Source organism: Mchenga conophoros, linkage group LG23 (genome assembly GCF_057382185.1).
Source record: "Mchenga conophoros isolate Kocher_MC1m ecotype Shallow Benthic linkage group LG23, M_conophoros_male_GT1.1, whole genome shotgun sequence".
NCBI classification, from domain to species: Eukaryota; Metazoa; Chordata; class Actinopteri; order Cichliformes; family Cichlidae; genus Mchenga; species Mchenga conophoros.
In genome coordinates this window covers 47,152,398-47,170,361 of record NC_140547.1, presented here as the reverse complement: position 1 = coordinate 47,170,361, position 17,964 = coordinate 47,152,398, and the positions used below count along the sequence as shown (strand labels likewise).

Below are 17,964 nucleotides of genomic sequence, written 5' to 3'. Positions count from 1 at the left end.
AATCATTTTCCTCAGAAACCAAACAAAATGATTGACAAACATGTTTTTACAAACTCAGTGTTGGACTTGGATCAGCAGGATAAGCTGATGTTTAAAGGCATTTGAGTCTCGCTGTATGAGAGTCCAGTTCTTACTCAATATTTATGGATGATGTTCTTTCAGTGTTGCACTTTGTAGACGCTCCCTGAGCCTCACAGCCAGCTGCACATGGACCAGCTGACATTACCCAGCATTAGAGGCGGCTGTAAAAAATTCATGTTCCCATTTAAATGGTTTTAATTTGAATAAAACGATGTTGATTCATTCAATCCTGAATCGATGTTTAATATAAATGTATTTTGCCAGAATCTCAGGTTAAAGCTCACAAACTATTTCAACAAGCAGCAAACAGATAAAACAGTAAATGAGAGCAGCTAAACACACAAAGATGGAAACACAGAGCGTGGATCGTTCACTCGACGGCACGTACACGGACACGCCGTCGGGGCTGAAAGTGGACAGCTCACAGATCCTGAAGCTGCAGGTTTCATCTGTCTCCAACCAAAACTGAGTGAAGCAGCAGCAAAAGAAGATCCAAACTCTGCTTCACGTTTGATCAATATGCTCATGAATTCTCTCTGACTTTGGCTGTTCCTGCCTGCACAGCTCTCTCTCTCTCAGTGTACTCCAAGAACAGCTTCAAACATCTGTTTCTGCATCATTCACTGTTTATTAGCCACCAGTCTGCTGTTGTGTTCAGTGCTGTCGGCCTCTGACAGTAAAGCCTCATTTCTGCTGCTCAACACTGAAGAAATGTAAACTTTTCAAAATGATGACAAATTGGAAAACACCTAAACCCAGGAGATGTAACCCTTCTCTCTGGGGCGGAGGCAAGCGGACCATCTCTTTGATTAGAGCTGTGTCTCTAATCAAAGCAGAGATGGAACGATGCCACGTTTTATGTCCGATATCGATATGAATCCAATATAGTCGATTTTATGATCAAACGTTTTTTTTTAATATCTTGCTGCATTTTGTATAAGTTCATACTCAAGTTTAAAAAATCTAAACACTAAAGCTGTTCTGTTATACCTGTCTGCAAAAACACACTGCAGCCAAAACATTAGACAATACTGATCTTTGTATTTAAACTTTTTTCAGAACTTTAAATCTAAGTATTTAAAGTAATATTCAAAAGTCATTTAAATCAGTCTGATGCAGACTTCAAAAACTCTTTGGTTGTGAATAAAAGAAGTGCAACATCAGCACAAAATAATGTTTCTATTGAACAACTAACACAAACAGGTTGTAGAATGGAGCCTTTTATACTCACAGCTGAACAGAAACAACATCCAGAGTGGAAAACAGTGCAAACAACTGCAAACAGGCTTCATGACACTCATGTTTGATCAGATTCACTCCCTGCTCTCACACACCAACTCCAGACCTGCATTCATCTTTTCCCTCTGAACCCCCCAAACATACAAACCCTGAGCCACCACCATTGCCCTTTCACTGACTGCCCCACTCCACCATTTGACTCTTAGAACTGAAGACGCTTCTCTCATAAGAGGTGAAACATCTTCAAGGAAACTTGAAGAAGTCCAGACGCTTTTCTTTCCAAGCTTCTTAGACTATGATGACCTGGATGTCTGAGAACCTTCACAGACTGTTTTTACAAGAACAACTTGTGTCAAAAATCCCTGGCAGTGCCTCTCTGTCACACACACAAATCACTACAGTTACAAATTTAATAACTTAAAAAGTAAAAAGACCACTTTTGAGCCGTGTCTTTTTGGCCATAACAAATACCAAAAGAACCGGAATTTAATAACATTAAAAGCAAACAATAAATGAGCAAAGTAGTGCATGATAAATATAGATGACAAATACAAAGTGCAATATAGAAACACTGGGTAAAAAGAAATGAACAATTAAAAAGGAGGATAACAGATGTGAGCAGTAGTTAAACAGTAGAAATAAATATATAATAAACAAACAAAAATAGATAATAAATGAAAGCCAGGTCAGAAAGGTGAGTTTGGCTTTAAAAGCATGAAAACACACTGCTGTCTTCAGGAAGGCTGCTCCAGTAACAGAAAGTCATCTACATGTGGGTTTAGTTCTGACTTTAGGGACAAGTAAAAAAATAAAATAAAATAAAAACATCTGTCCAGACAACCTGACAGTCAAAAATATAAACTCAGGAACTTAAAAGGAAAATTGTGCTGACTTTGAACGTCCACATCAAGATAAACTTACAGATTTAAGAGTCAAAAAGTGTCAAAACGTCTGTATCCTTACCTGAGAGTTTCAAGTTTACAGTCAGGACTCTTTAGTCCAACACACAGCAAATCCAATCCTGAATCCTGCAGGTAGTTCGAGCTCAGGTCCAGCTCTCTCAGATGATTGGATGGGGAGCTGAGAATTTCAGACAAAGCTTCAAAGCTTCTTTTTGAGAGTTTACAATATCTCAGCCTGAGGAAGAATAACAATGGAGACATATTCTTTTATTCATCTAGCATTATTAAACATATTTGTTCATAGATTCACTTACAGCACTTTCTTGGATGCTTTGACCACTGGCAGCAGCTTCAAAAATGCCTCCTCTGAACGGGAGTATTTCTCCAGGTCGAACTCATCCAGATCTGATGACAGTAAGATGAAGACCAGAGCCGACCACTGAGCAGGAGACAGTTGATCTGTGGAGAGACGTCCTGATCTCAGGGACTGTTGGATCTCCTCCACTAGAGAACGATCATCCAGTTCATTCAGACAGTGGAACAGGTTGATGCTTTTCTCTGCAGACAGTTTCCCACTGAGCTTCTTCTTGATGTAGTGAACTGTTTCCTGATTGGTCTGTGAGCTACTTCCTGTCTGTGTCAGCATGCATAGGAGATCCTGATTGGTCTGCAGTGAAAGACCCAGGAGGAAGCGGAGGAACAAGTCCAGGTGTCCATTTGGACTCTCTAAGGCTTTGTCCACAGCACTCTGGTAGAAGTCTTTTACAGTAAGTGTTTTCTGGAAGATTTTAAAGTGAGGAGATTGTTTCTTAAGCAGGTTGACTCCAGAGTTGATGAAGGTCAGATAGACATGAAGAGCAGCAAAGAACTCCTGAATGCTCAGATGGACGAAACAGTAAACAACGTTGTTGAACATGTGGCACTCATCAGCTTTAAAGATCTGTGTGAACACTCCTGAGTACACTGAGGCTGCTCTGATATCGATGCCACACTCTGTCAGGTCTGATTTATAGAAGATCAGGTTTCCTTTCTGCAGCTGATCAAAGGCCAGTTTTCCCAGAGACTCAATGATCTTCCTGCACGACTCTGTCTCAGCTCCTCCATCATACTTGATGTCCTTCGTTTTTAGGTGAAATAGCACAAGGCGTAGGTAGAGCTCTGTGAGAGTCTTAGGCAGATCTTTGCTCTCTTTGTTCTTCATGACAAACTCCAGAACTGTAGCAGTGATCCAGCAGAAGACTGGGATGTGGCACATGATGTGGAGGCTTCGTGATGTCTTGATGTGGGAGATGATGCTGCTGGCCTGCTCCTCATCTCTGAATCTCTTCCTGAAGTACTCCTCCTTCTGTGGGTCAGTGAACCCTCTGACCTCTGTCACCACGCCAACACAGTCAGGAGGGATCTGATTGGCTGCTGCAGGTCGTGTGGTTATCCAGAGGCGAGCAGAGGGAAGCAGTTTCCCCCTGATGAGGTTTATCAGCAGCACATCCACTGAGGTGGACTTTCTAGGGTCAGTCAGGATTGCAGTTTTGTGGAAGTCCAGAGGAGGTCGACACTCATCCAGACCATCAAAGATGAACACAACCTGGAAGTCTTCAAAGATGTAGATTCCTGCTTTTTTGGTTTCAGTAAAGATGTGATGAACAAGTTCCACCAAGCTGAACTTTTCCTCTTTCAGCAGATTCAGCTCTCTGAAAGTGAATGGAAACATGAACTGGATGTCCTGGTTGGCTTTGTCTTCAGCCCAGTCCAGGGTGAACTTCTGTGTTAGGACTGTTTTCCCAATGCCAGCCACTCCCATTGTCAGCACTGTTCTGATTGGTTTATCTCTTCCAGGTGGGAGTTTAAAGATGTCTTCTTGTCTGATGGTTGTTTCTGGTCTGTCTGGTTTCCTGGATGCTGTTTCAATCTGTCTGACCTCATGTTCATCATTGACCTCTGCAGTCCCTCCCCCTGTGATGTAGAGCTCTGTGTAGAACTGACTCAGGAGGGTCGGGTTTTCTGTTGTAGAAATCCCCTCGAGCACACACTGGAACTTCTGCTTCAGGTCTGACTTGAGTTTGAGCTGACACTCAGTGAGAATCTCTGCATGAATAAACAGCAAATGACACAAATGAGAAAACTGCATTCTGGTTACTGTGGTTATGTGTTCAGTTCACTGGACTCTTGGTGTCATGATCCGGGTGAGTCTGAGTAACTTTCCACAGCATCAGCTCTCAGCCCTCCTCACTCCTCCCTGCTCCTCACCTGTTGCCAATTACTCCGGCAGTATCTATGAGCAGCACTCACAATGAACCTTCTCCAGATTGTCTGCTTACCACAGTCAGTTCTCTGCCTCACATTTTGTCTTGTGCTCCTCAGCTTGTTTCGCGTAACCCTCTTTTCCTGTTCCCTAGTCGGCACCTGGATACATCTTCCAACTCTCGCCATAAGTCACGCCTCAGGATTCTGCCCTGCCACTGCTGGGAAAACTCACTCTTGCAAACTGCCATCCTCACCTGCCTGCCTCCCTGTGCACCCACATCTCACTCTGTACCCAGATTTAATTAATCTCCTCCTCCAGCTGATCTCCACCTGCAGCCACATAACACCTCTTAGTTTTTAAATCTTGGACTCATTCACTACACTGTGGACCACTCTGATTATTATCTCCTTTGTTCCAGTGATCCTGGATAGTTTCTATTCGCCCGATTCTGCCCCTGTTGTTCCTTTGACCTGCCTCAGCTTATGTTCTGGCCTCAGCTCTGCACTTCTCATAATACCTCGCTTGCTGTTGAATTTAGCCGTGATTCAGCTTTCTCCGTCAAGAAATCTAGTAAAATACATTTCTGTTAAAAGTCACTCAGCCTCCGTTTTTTGGTTCTGTGCTTGACTCCATTCCTTTTCATGAGCCATTGAGCCCTGACACTTGGGTTATAACTGAGGGCAGGTTTTATAGAGACACATTTGATTTAATTGTGTTTATTTATACAGCACCAAATCAATACTAGCAACATTTCACATATTACATAAACAACACTATGGAGCCAGTGATGAATAAATATGTAGAATAAATGAAAGAATTTCAAGTATAAAAGTTTTTTTTAAATTCCTCCAAATAACAACAACAGTCACCCCAATGTGCTTTATATTGTAAGATAAAGAACCTACAATAATACAACAGAAAAAAAAAACAAATATCTTTTTGGGTCCTGAAAACTGAAGGCTCTGCCTCCCATTCTACTTTTAAATACTCTGTGAACAACAAGTAGGCCTGCAGAGCGAGAGCGAAGTGCTCTAACAGGGTGATATGGTACTACAAGGTCATTAAGATAAGATGGGGCCTGATTATTTAAGACCTTGTATGTGAGGAGCAGGATTTTGAATTCTGGATTTAACAGGAAGCCAATGAAGGGAAGCCAAAACAGGAGAAATCTGCTCTCTCTTTCTAGTCCCTGTCAGGACTCTTGCTGCAGCATTTTGGATTAGCTGAAGGCTTTTCAGCGAGTTTTTTGGACATCCTGATAATAATGAATTACAGTCGTCCAGCCTGGAAGTAATAAATGCATGAACTAGTTTTTCAGAGTCTCTCTGAGACAGGATATTTCTAACTTTAGAGATGTTGCACAAATGGAAGAAAGCAGTCTTACATGTTTGTTTAATATGTGCGTTGAAGGACATGTCCTGGTCAAAAATGACTCCAAGGTTCCTCACAGTGTTACTGGAGGCCAAGGTAATGCCATCCAGAGTAAGAATCTGCTTAGATACCATATTTCTAAGATTTTCAGGGCCGAGTACAATAACCTCAGTTTTATCTGTATTAAGAAGCAGAAAGTTAGCGGCCATCCAGGTCTTTGTGTCTTTAAGACATTCCTGCAGTTTAACTCATTGGTGTGTGTTATCTGACTTCATGGACAGATGGAGCTGGGTGTCATCTGCATAGCAGTGTAAATGTATGCTATGTCTTCTAATGACACTACCTAAGGGAAGCTTGGTAACTGGAGCGTTGCCAGCAGAAGGCTGAAGTGGAATCTCCCAGAAAGCTGCAGAAGAAAAAACATGAGCTGAAATGGTGGATTTTAGTCATATAAGGAGAACTGTGGCTTTCCTCCAACCTTTGACCAATCACCTTAGTGTCCTGTTTATCAACCATAATAAAAAGCATTTACTGTCTGGGCATTTTTTTGTTTGGGTCTCCAAACAGCAGAAAGAAATGGCAGCCATTTTTTTAACTTTACCTTCAACTGGTAAATAGATTTAAGAGAAAGCACTTTGATCATATTTGTGACGTGTCCCAAACTGTTGTTGTCGCCTCATTTATGTTGATAAAACAGCTCTAAAACCAATCTCACAATATAAATCTGTAAAATGGGCAGAAAACCTGCTGCTGGTCCCATTTTAATCAAACCAACCCAAAGAGCAGATATTCATGTGTGTACACAGGAGGTTATTTGTGCAGATGCATAAAACACAAACTGTTGGCTTTCTGCAGTCTCTCACTCCTGAAAGTGTTGGCAAGTGTTTTGGATTTATTATTTATATGGATTTTAATGGCACCTGTGTAATGTTAACTTAACTAATGTTTTTATTGTTTATGTGTTTTTTGTTTAGTCATTCCCTGACTTACCTGTGGGTTCTGGGATGGTTTTATTTAAATTCTCCAACAGATCATTTCTGTTTATCCTCCCCAAAAGATTTTTAGCAACTTCAAAAGTGTTGATAGAGTAGGTATCAAACATCAGATCCACTATGTCCGTCCTCTCTGCATTCTCCAGTTCACTCTCTGGGATTGCTGGTAAACCTTCTACAGACCCGTTCTTCAGATGCCACTTAAATTCTTCAAAGTCATCACGTCCCAAATCCTTCAAAGTCCCCAGAAGGATTTCTTTAGGTGTCGTCATCTTTTACCCTGTAAGGACCCGATAAACAAAGACTGTAACAACAGCTGGAGAGGTAATTGTCTGATTTATCAGAATTTAACTTGATTCTAACAGCAGTTCATCACAATAAATTTCTTAGGCTCAGAATGCAACAAAATTGCACATGAAGAAGCACATAGAGAAGTATCCAAGTAACACTTTGCTACAATATAAAACAAACTATTATAAATAAAGAAAATATATAAACTAAATATATACACTACCCGTCAAACGTTTTAGAACAGCCCAATTTTTCCAGTGTTTTTGTCACGGTTTGCGAGCCGTGTGTAAATTATCAAAGGACCCTTTATGCAGGCAGCTCAGATGCAAGTGAGTTTATTCATCACATGGTGATACAAACAGAAATGGCGAAGGTGAGCATGGAAACTAAGCAAAAACCTAAAAACTAATAGTACACGAATATGAAGAAGTACACGAAGGGAAGACGAAAACACGGAACACAAGGGGTGGGAGCAAAGCACCACAACACATCACTATATAGACAGTTACACAGAGGGAGACACAGAAGGCAACAACACAGGGCGGAACAAATGGACAGAGAAGACTAAACACAGAACAGAGTGCACAGAGAAACAAGGGGGGCAGGGAATCAAAACCTAGGAAGCATAGAATAACTCACAAACTAAACTGACATAACACAAAAATCACAAAGAACTGAAACCACTAGATCAGGAGACCCAGGACCCTGACAGATACACAGACAAACCAGCAACTAACAGAGGCAAACACAACTCTTAAATACACAGAGGGATAACGAGGGAATGAGACACAGAAGGAGGACACAGCTGGGAGTGATTGACAAGACGAGACAGAGGAAACGCAAACTAAACACACTGACATGAGACACGGACCTTCACAACAAAGCAGGAAATACAAAGACTGAACTTAGAGGCAGAGGTGGGACCAAGTCATTGTTTTGCAAGTCTCAAGTAAGTCTCAAGTCTTTATCCTCAAGTCTCAAGTCAAGTCTCAAGTAATGTCAGGCAAGTCAGAGTCGAGTCTCAAGTCACTGGTGTAAAAGTCCGAGTCAAGTCACAAGTCTGAAACTTTGAATTTCAAGTCCTTTCGAGTCTTTAAAAAAACAAACGAAAAAATAATGTTGCAGTTATATGCTAAATGTAAATATTAGACCATGTAATTTTTAAATCTGTGTTTTTCTCAACACATGACAAAATAGTGAACTTAGAAAATATACACAAATTGTGAAATTGCACCTCTTTAAAATGCAGCTCAATTAAACCTAGCTCCAAGAATAATTTTCACCGACAGTTCTGAGATAAGCTGCATGTTATTCTTGGATGCGGTTGTAGGACCAGCTTTAAAATCGCATGACAAAAATATCATACACATTAAAAAAAACTGTATCACCAACGTAGCCTGGACAACATTTGCTAGTTAGATGAAGTCAGCTATCTCATTGTAGCATATTTATATGCATATTTATAATCATACGCTTCTTGGAGTGAGCGCATACACTCATGAAGTTTAGTAACTTCCGGTCACTGCAACAAGCCCAGGTACAGTTTACCGACGGATGGGTGCAGGACCTTGAAATGCACCGTGTAGAACGAAAGACCATCGTACGTATCATAAGTTTACCAGTCTCACAAATTGTCGTCATAAATACACATTCCTTAACCGTTTATTAATAGGACCTTTGAGCTCAACGGTAATTAATTAGTAGTGGAAATAATTTCTGGTACCCATCACAGAAATGTAGCAGTGACAACAATATTGTATGCTGTAATCGTACTGGGCAATTAGTGATACAAAAAACCTGTTTTATCCTGTAAATAAAAGTATATGTTTTTGTCAATGTACCATAATAACAGAAGCGAAACGCAATATTGTGTCAGGACAATTCACTATTTATGCACAATAAATAAAGGAGCATAGCGCGACAATTTCTGTTCTTGCTTGTAACCTATATCACCAATTATGTTATGAAAATGACGTATTAACTACTAAAAAACACTGACCTTCGTGTAAATGCTTGGAGCAGACTAACCTGTGAGCTGGAGTGTTCTGGGACGTTATATTTGATCTTTGAATGGCTGCGATCCAGGCCATCCGTCGCGTCTTTGTTACTTCGGAAACATGAACAATTTCTCTTCAACGACGTAATCCGATAACAACCGATCTCTTTACCCGTCGGCTTCCCGTGGCTGTCATGCGACCGGCTATTGCAGTTAATAATACAACAGCTTCTTGACATTTTTGTGTTTCTTTTTATCGCTGTATAACTGATTTTAATTGAAAGCCTGCGTGCGCTAGTACCGCTTGCCACGAGTTCCCAGAATCCTTTGCGGTTCTACCCGTGAATGACGTCACATTTTCAATCTCTATATAATATGCATGTTAAATTTTATATTTGGGGTAAAATATCAAGTCTTTTCAAGTAAACCGGTTCAAGTCCAATTCAAGTCCCAAGTCATTGGTGTAAAAGTCCAAGTCAAGTCACAAGTCTTAGAACATTTTTTCAAGTCAAGTCTAAAGTCATAAAATTAATGACTCGAGTCTGACTCGAGTCCAAGTCATGTGACTCGAGTCCACACCTCTGCTTAGAGGTACAACAAAACACAGAACCAAAACGTAAGAATAAACAAAGATACATCATGAAATCAAAGATTAACAATACAAAACAGAAAACACTGAGTCACAGACCCAGGATCGTGACAGTTTTATTGAAAATATCCTTTTTATTTCTCATTGCGCTCTGAAATGAAAGCATAGTACAAATAAGCAGTTGGAGTTAAAAATAAATCATGAAACACATTTATAGACCAAAGTTTATTCTAAACGTTTGACTGAACACACCCGTGGCTTCTGTCTACAATAGAAATCAAATATTCTCCCATATCTGTAGCAGATGTTCCCGTAAACGTGGACCTTGTAATAATAATAATAATAATAACTTTATTTATAAAGCGCTTTCAAACAAAGTGCTGTACAACTAAAGAGATAAATAAAATAAAAGCGATACATAGCAATACAGGTAAAAGACACAATACAAGTTAAAAACAATAAAAATGTAAAAACTAAAAGCCATAGAATTAAGACATGTAGGATCGGGTGAACAAATGTGTCTTCAACTTGGTTTTAAAAACCTCCACAGAGCAGCCTGCCGAATATCTTGTGGGAGGTTGTTCCACAGAAACGGGGCATGAAAAGAAAAAGCTCTCCAATTGTCTTTTTTCTGGCTCTAAGAACTTTTGGAAGACCAGAGTCCTGAGATCGGAGAGCACGAGATGGAACATAAAGGTGTAAAAGGTCGGAGAGGTATGAAGGTGCCAATCCGTTTAAAGCCTTGTAGGTGAGCAGCAGGACCTTAAAATCTGCTCGAACCTGACAAGGTAGCCAGTGAAGACATCTCAGAACAGGGGTAATGTGCTCAAATTTCCCAGTTCTTGTTAAAATGCGAGCAGCTGCATTTTGCACCAACGCCAGAATCTCAGGTTAAACCTCACAAAACTTTAACAACCACCAAACAGCTGAAACAGTAAATGAGAGCAGGAACACGGATTCTGCACAAAGACGTAAACACAAAGCTCAGAGCCGCCGACACATCAGAATCAGTGAGATGTCGCCTTTCTCACCCGATGGCACGGACACGGTCGGGGCTGAAAGCCGACAGCTCGCTGATTCTGATGTTTCGGCGGCTCCGAGCTTTGTGTTTACGTCCTTTTTACGCTGATTCTAAAGCTGTTAGTTTTATCTCTCTCCAAACAATATTGACTGAACCAGCAGCAAAAGAAGATCCAAACTACGCTTCACATAAACATCGTCATGAACTCACTCTGACTTTTGCTGTTTTGCTTCCACCAGGATAAAATCACACGTCATGCACAGCTCTCTCTCTCTCTCTCTCACACACACAGTTTCCTGTCTAAAAATCTGTTTTCTGCATTATTCGCTTGCTTGTTACGCACAAGTCTACCGTTGCTTACAGCGCTGTCGGCCGCTGTTTTTTTCCTTTTACTTACTTCCGAAAAGAAAACCTAATTTCTGCCGTTCAACAGGCTTCTGAACAAATTTAAACTTTTTAAAATTATGCAAATTGCAAAACAATGTGTCTGTCATAAAACCGCTGTAACTTCAGAGGTAATGTTCATATGTCGATTAATGGTTTTCTTTCGTTTTTGATCTACTGTAGAATATTTTTATAAAACCACCTTCATGTTTTTCTGTTTTATCTTCAGCTACTTTGACACAAAGGCCTCTGCTGTGATGCTCACACCTTTGATAAAGTCTTGCGAGTGTCAGCTTCCTTTTTATAGATACAAAAATATGTAAATGTACTGATCTGAATTATAATATTTCTGACTGTCTGAGGCAAAATTTCCCAGATTCAAATCGAATTGAATCGAATCGTGGATCGAATTGATTCAGGACCTTGTGAATCGGAATCAAATCGATTCTAGAATTCAGTGACGATACCCTGCCCTATTTGCGACCATGTCAACATCCAGTCCAGGCTTTTTCAAGATTGGTACTACCACAGCTGATTTAAAACATTCAGGAAAGACTCAATGAAGTATTTAAAAGAAACAGGTTGTAGGGTCCTAATGCTGACCACAGTTCCTTTATAGCCCAGGCTGGTAGAGGATCCAAAGAACAGGTTGTACATCGAGCTGCTTTTACAACCTTCCTTAATCCAGACAGGGAAATAGAGATGGACTGATGCGATATTACGTATCGGTCCATCTCTATTTCTATTAATTTACGTCAGTATCGATACTGATTTTGTATGTATTTTGAAGGATTTGAACCAAAGGCAAAAAATACCATGAGCAAAAAATGGCAGTCATGATTATAAAATAGGGAGGTTTCTTTTTTTTTAACATAGATTAAACTCGTTAAATAAAACAACAAGTTTATGAGCTTTCTTGTTATTCACAAGTTTCAGCGATTTAGCCCAGAGTCTAAAGTCATTCAGCCTTCTGTTTATACATGGTTTAGCTTTAAAGTATCTGCATTTGTGAAGAAAAATTTTTCCCATTAACAAAATCGTCCTAATCAACAGGTCAAAATCTGCATTCTCAGCAAGTATTCCAAACTTTATTACTGTCACCGTCAAATGTGGTAACTGAATTCTCCTGGACTGTAGCCAGCTCCACATGTCAGTCCAGAAGGAGTGCACTGATTCACAGTAGAAAAACAAGTGATCCAGACTTTCAATATCATTTTCACAAAATGTGCAGGCGTTCACATCTAAGTTAAATTTCCGTCTTAAGAATTCATTGGTTGGATAAACCTCATTAATGATTTTAAAGTGAACCTCTTTTACTTTAGGGGAAAGAGGAAGTGAAATATACTTTTTTCTTATCGCCTTAACCTCCATGGTCTCAAATTCTTTAAGGATATAATTTCTTTTAACCGGATTAGGGCAAATGTCGTTGATCAAAATATTCCTGATCACCTTGTTTGTAAACCTGCTGTCACCAAATTCAGCTCCAGCTATGCAGAGCTGCCTCAGTCCAGGAGAAATTTTAGAGTGCACAATATCTTCTTTTATCATTGATCTCAAAGGGACTGAAATGGCTTTCACTAGGGATTTATATCTCTTAGCAGTACATCTTACATCAAATTTCTCACAAAACGTCTCATGTTTTAATAAGACCCCATTATCATCCATAAAATGAGCTACAGCCCAAATCCCTTTAGATCTTCCAGTAGAGAAGGACCTGCTGATGGAAAGCTGAGAGTTTAACAGGTAACGAACTGCAATCAAAGTCACAACGTAACAAAAAGTCTATTCCACCCATTTTGCCAAAAATCACACTGGGAATAATGTTCCAAAAGGAATTTTTGTTCCTAATGAAAGATCTTAACCATTTCAGTTTTAGTACACCATTCATAACATCATAGTCAATGGCATTAGCCCCACCCTCTTCATAATTCTTAATCACATCATTTTTCTTTATATAATGACATTTGTTCCTCCATATGAACCTAAAATTAAGATTATTTATAGATTGAATTCGTTTTGGAGATATGGGCAGAGAAAAGGCTGGATAGATTAGTCTGGACAGACTGTCCATTTTGGTTAGCAAGATTCTCCCAAACAGAGTTATGTCCCTTTGCAGCCACCTGTTTAAAATTGACTTACACTTTTCTATATTGGCACAGATATTCTTATTTTCAGTTGATGTCTTATCCTTGCAAATTACAATGCCCAGATACTTCACCTCTTTTTTTATCTGTATATTATTTATTGCTTGCAGGGGACACTCATGCAGAGCTAGAATTTCTTATTCATTAATATTCAGCTGTAGGCCAGAAGCTTTGGAGAAGTGGTTGATCGCCTGTAAGGCTAAAGGAATCTGGTCCTCGTTTTTTAAAAACAGGGTGGTATCATCTGCGAGCTGACTGATTATTATCTGTTCACCCATCACAGTTAACCCCTCAATGTGACTGTTTTTAATCAAAATAGACAACAGCTCAGCAACCATGATGAACAGAAGTGGTGAGCTGCTACATCCCTGCCTTATCCCTCTATTAACCTCAAACCTTGAACATGTACCATGTTCTAGGAAAACAGAGCTGTTAATGTCATTATATAGCATCTCTATAACATTGTTAAATTCCTGTCCAAAACCAAAAGACTGCAGAGTTTTGAATATGAACGTATGTTCAACTGAGTCAAATGCTTTGTAAAAATCTAAGAACAGGATGTATCCTCTCTCTTGTGTCACGATGAGTTGTGTAGCTGTCAGTGGCTGGACCCACGTGCAGGACTCGGAGACAAAACATTAACTTAAACGACAGCTTTATTTGCTGGTGAGTCACCCTTGGCGATACATAAACAACAACTTAAACTAACTAGACTGGAGATGATGAAGGTAGACGACAATGAATACACACACAACAAACGTGGAGGACGCAACAACTGGCAGGGAAAAACACAGGGCTTAAATACATACTGAGGTGATTAGGGAATGTGAAACAGGAGGAGAACACAGCTGGGACTCATCAGACATGACAAGACAAGGGGCGGCAAAACTCAACACATTGACATAGTACACAGACTTTCAAAGTAAAACAGGAAACTGAACAGACGTGGACTAAACTAGGGGATACAGTGACAGAACAAGAGACACACTGACAGAGATGACTGTATACTAACAGAAGTAACACAGAACCACGACCTAAGAAGGAGAACACAAGAAATGCCAAGGACCTAGGGAGTTAGGAATACTAGCGACAAAAATCAAACCCAAGAGAATCAAAACACATCATGAAATCAAAGATAACTAATACAAACAGAAAAACACTGAGTCCACAGACTCAGGACCGTGACATCTTGGATTATTTCACTGTACTCAAGGAGGTCCAAAACCAGCCCAATATTGTTATGAATTAGTCTTCCTTTCAAAAAACCTGATTGCGTTTCACTGATAATGTTTGAGATGCCTTTCTTTAGCCTCTCAGCTACAGCTCCAGACAGGATCTTATAGTCAGTGTTTAGTAAGGTGATGGGTCTTAAATTGTCTAAAATTCTTTTATCCTTACCCGATTTAGGGATCAGGGTTATCAGCGCTTGTTTCATGCTCGGCATCAGTTCTTTTTTTCTCTATCGATTCCTTTAATGCATCAAACAATAAAGTTCTTAGGTCCTTCCAGAAGAATTGATAAAAATTAGTAGTGAGTCCATCTGTCCCTGGGGACTTGTTTAATGCCATTTTCATGACCACCAAATCCAGTTCCTCAATTTGGCGGCCGCTACTAAGTTTTAAAATTACTCATACTAATCTTTCTGGGTCACAAAATAAACTTTTAACATATTTTCAGGCGAGAAAGTAGCTGTGTAAACATCAAATATCTGCTCGGTTTATCAAGATACCGCATATTTGCAAAAGTGCTTCGACGTTTTCGGAGACGTCTGCTACCCACCAGCACTATAGCCAGCCGGGAGCTCGAGGGTCACTGAAGCCGCCGAGAACGGCACAACTCCCGGCACATCATTTTCAAATCACCGCGGACTTTCGCTACTCAGGTTAAAGGTGATATATAAGTCCAGGGCCGTGCAGAGACGTTTAAAGGGGCGGGTGCTCAAAGTTAAAAAGGGGCACATTGAACCAGGCTGAATAACAACAACACACATTCATCAACAATCTAATATGGAAAGGGCAGGGCTGTGTTGATCTGAGACTCTAGACATTAAAAAGTCCATAGGAGAGATGGTAGCTGATTAAACAAGTGTCATGAGATAATAACAAAATGCAAAGATTGGTGACAGCGCTTGGAACCATAAGGCAACGAAAAACTGTGACATAAACTCGGCTCTGCCTGTGAATCACTCTTTGCTTCTCTTCTTCCTTCCATCCCATCATTTCATATATCACTCTCCACTTGCTGTCCATCTGAGAACAAGGCACAACTTGCTATTGCAATAAACTATAATCTAATTATCCACACCTAACAACTCTTGCACTTAATCTATAATAAAATGATGAGAGAAAAATGTTATAGCCCTGCCTTTAGTAGCCTCATACAGCTCCTACTGTTTCCTCCTCATGTCCTTACCAGCCATGTCTGCACAATGTTATATCATGAGTAATAATTTTTTTAAATCCAGCTAAATAAAACACACACATGCACACACAGTGACATTTTAGACCTTCTTCAGAATACTGTATATACTATGGGCATCATGGTGCTGATCCAGAATCCTTACATTATTATTTATTACTAGAGCTACAATAATAAAGCAATGAGGAGGGGGAAGTAATAAATATGAAATAATGTATTTATGATGATTGCATTTGTTTCACTATCCACTCTGTGCAGGGCAAAGCTTATTACATCTTTAAACTGTAGAGATACAATCATTTTGCTGCTGTAAAATCCAAATTTTGTCTTATTTAAAATATAAATCTAATATAATCTGTTTCTTAATGTATGTTCTTTAAAATACAGCGTGTGTTTTTTAATATATTATAATTATAATAATTATTATGTGGACATGCATATTAGATCGTTTTTTAGTGAAATATAATCCCCTCAGAAAGGCAGGAAATGCTCTGTAACTTACTTTAAAACTAAATATGTTCACTAAAACGGTGACAGAGCTACAGACCTATGACAGCCTTACACAGGTAGCCAGCAGCTGTGACCAGCACTACTTGTGCAGTTAATAAAAGGACAGGTAATGTTTGTCGCGCTGTTGCACACACAGCACGCTCGTTTGTTTCAGTTCGTCAGTTGCAACAAGACAGCTTACCAACGTGTACGTAATAAGCCAATACTCCTGGGTGCTACACACTACAGTGTGCGCTGTACAGCTACTTACTGGGTTTGTCGCATCAGTCTGTGTCTCTGAGTTAACTTGTGTTTCTCCTACAGCTCCGGACCGCAAAAGATGCGCGTGCTCTTTGTGAGCTCGTTCCCGGCTCGTAACCAGCGCGTTCTGCCGTCGAGGGCGATCATTGGTTAAATGTGATCATGTGACTGATGCAAGCCAGATCCTTTTATTTAGCAAAACTATGATTAATAGTTAAATATTATTGTTGAGGGGCACAGACAGGACTCCGCACGCACACACACATAAAAATAAATTAAAAAAAAAAAATGTTTTTTAAAAGTTGCCTCAACAAAAGGGCACTTTGGGCACTCATCAGGAAAGGGGCGGGTGCTCAAGCCCCTCTAGCCCCCCCCCTCTGCACGTCCCTGCTCTTGAGTGAGCAGTGATGATTGAGCAGTCCGTTTTATTTTGCAGATTCAAGCTGCTCTTCAAAATTTTCACCACCAGATGTCACCGGAGAGGACTGTGTTGAAAAGCTTCGAGTAATGAACAGTTTTTCAATACAAGCTTCAGTGCTTCGGAAAGCTTCATTTGGCCCTCACTACTTCCAGCATATCCAACCTTCTGAGGACCCAGCCCACGTACACCGCGAAGGCCGGGTCCTCGGGAGGATGCAGCCGATGAATTTGGACGTTTAGTTTTAAAGACGTCGTGATAAGGGCGGGTCTTACTGTGAACCTGCGCGCTCATTGGCTAATAACTTGAGATTGACAAGTCGTTATCCAATGAGCGCGCGGCTTCTCCCAACATAAAGTAGTTTACTTTGAAAAACCAAAGTCTGATTATTTTTGCCTCCACTGACGGAGCCTGTTGTTCCCGCCACAGAGACACAGTAATGTCAGAGCGGTGTTAACACTCACCTGCCTCAGCACAGCTCTCACTCTCCTCCTGCTCTCTCAGCTAAACTCACTTCCTCTCTACTTACAGGAAACCAGCGCTCAGAGGAGCCGACCGACCTCACGTTTCACCCACAGACACGAACAGCGTGGAATTATTTTATGTCATAAGAAGAAACATATTCATGTTAACACTCGCCTGCCTCAGCTCCACCTTCCTCCTCCTGCTGCTCTGAACGGAGGATCAACACTTTCACTTTCACTGCTCCTCCCTAAACACAGAGGATGCTGGGACTTGTAGTTTTTACCTTGTGTGATATGTCTGTGAAGGTTCTCAGTCATCCAGGTCATCGTAGTCAAAGGAGCTTGCAATGAAAAGCGTCTGGACTTCGCATGACAAGGTGGGGCCAGGTTTCACAATGAACTCACCCGAAACTCTGGCTGATTGGGTCCCACACCCAATTTCACACCTTGGCTCAGGTGATTAGAGGATCATCAGGGGGTCCTTTTGTCCCTCTGTGGGGGGATACTCCCACTAGGGTTATATCTGGGACTCTCCACCATTTGACCTTAGAACTGAAGAAGCTTCTCGGATGAGAGGTGAAACGTCTTCAAGCAACTTAAAGAAGTCCAGACGCTTTTCTTTGCAAGCTCCTTTGACTACCTTGTGTGATATTTATGGC

At 40.5% G+C, this 17,964-nt stretch overlaps 2 protein-coding genes across 2 annotated transcripts in view; both read right to left on the bottom strand.

Annotated features, from left to right (window-relative positions):
• Window positions 1-17,964, bottom strand: part of LOC146548168 (ribonuclease inhibitor-like) — a 343,680-nt gene that overhangs the window by 268,688 nt on the left and 57,028 nt on the right. The gene's annotated exons all lie outside the window — the stretch shown is intronic.
• Window positions 2,533-7,102, bottom strand: LOC146548175 (NLR family CARD domain-containing protein 3-like). The gene is made up of 2 exons (XM_085266224.1): window positions 6,829-7,102; window positions 2,533-4,307 (listed from the first exon to the last, which is right to left on the bottom strand). The coding sequence occupies exons 1-2, from the start codon at window positions 7,100-7,102 to the stop codon at window positions 2,533-2,535; spliced, it is 2,049 nt and encodes a 682-aa protein (XP_085122350.1).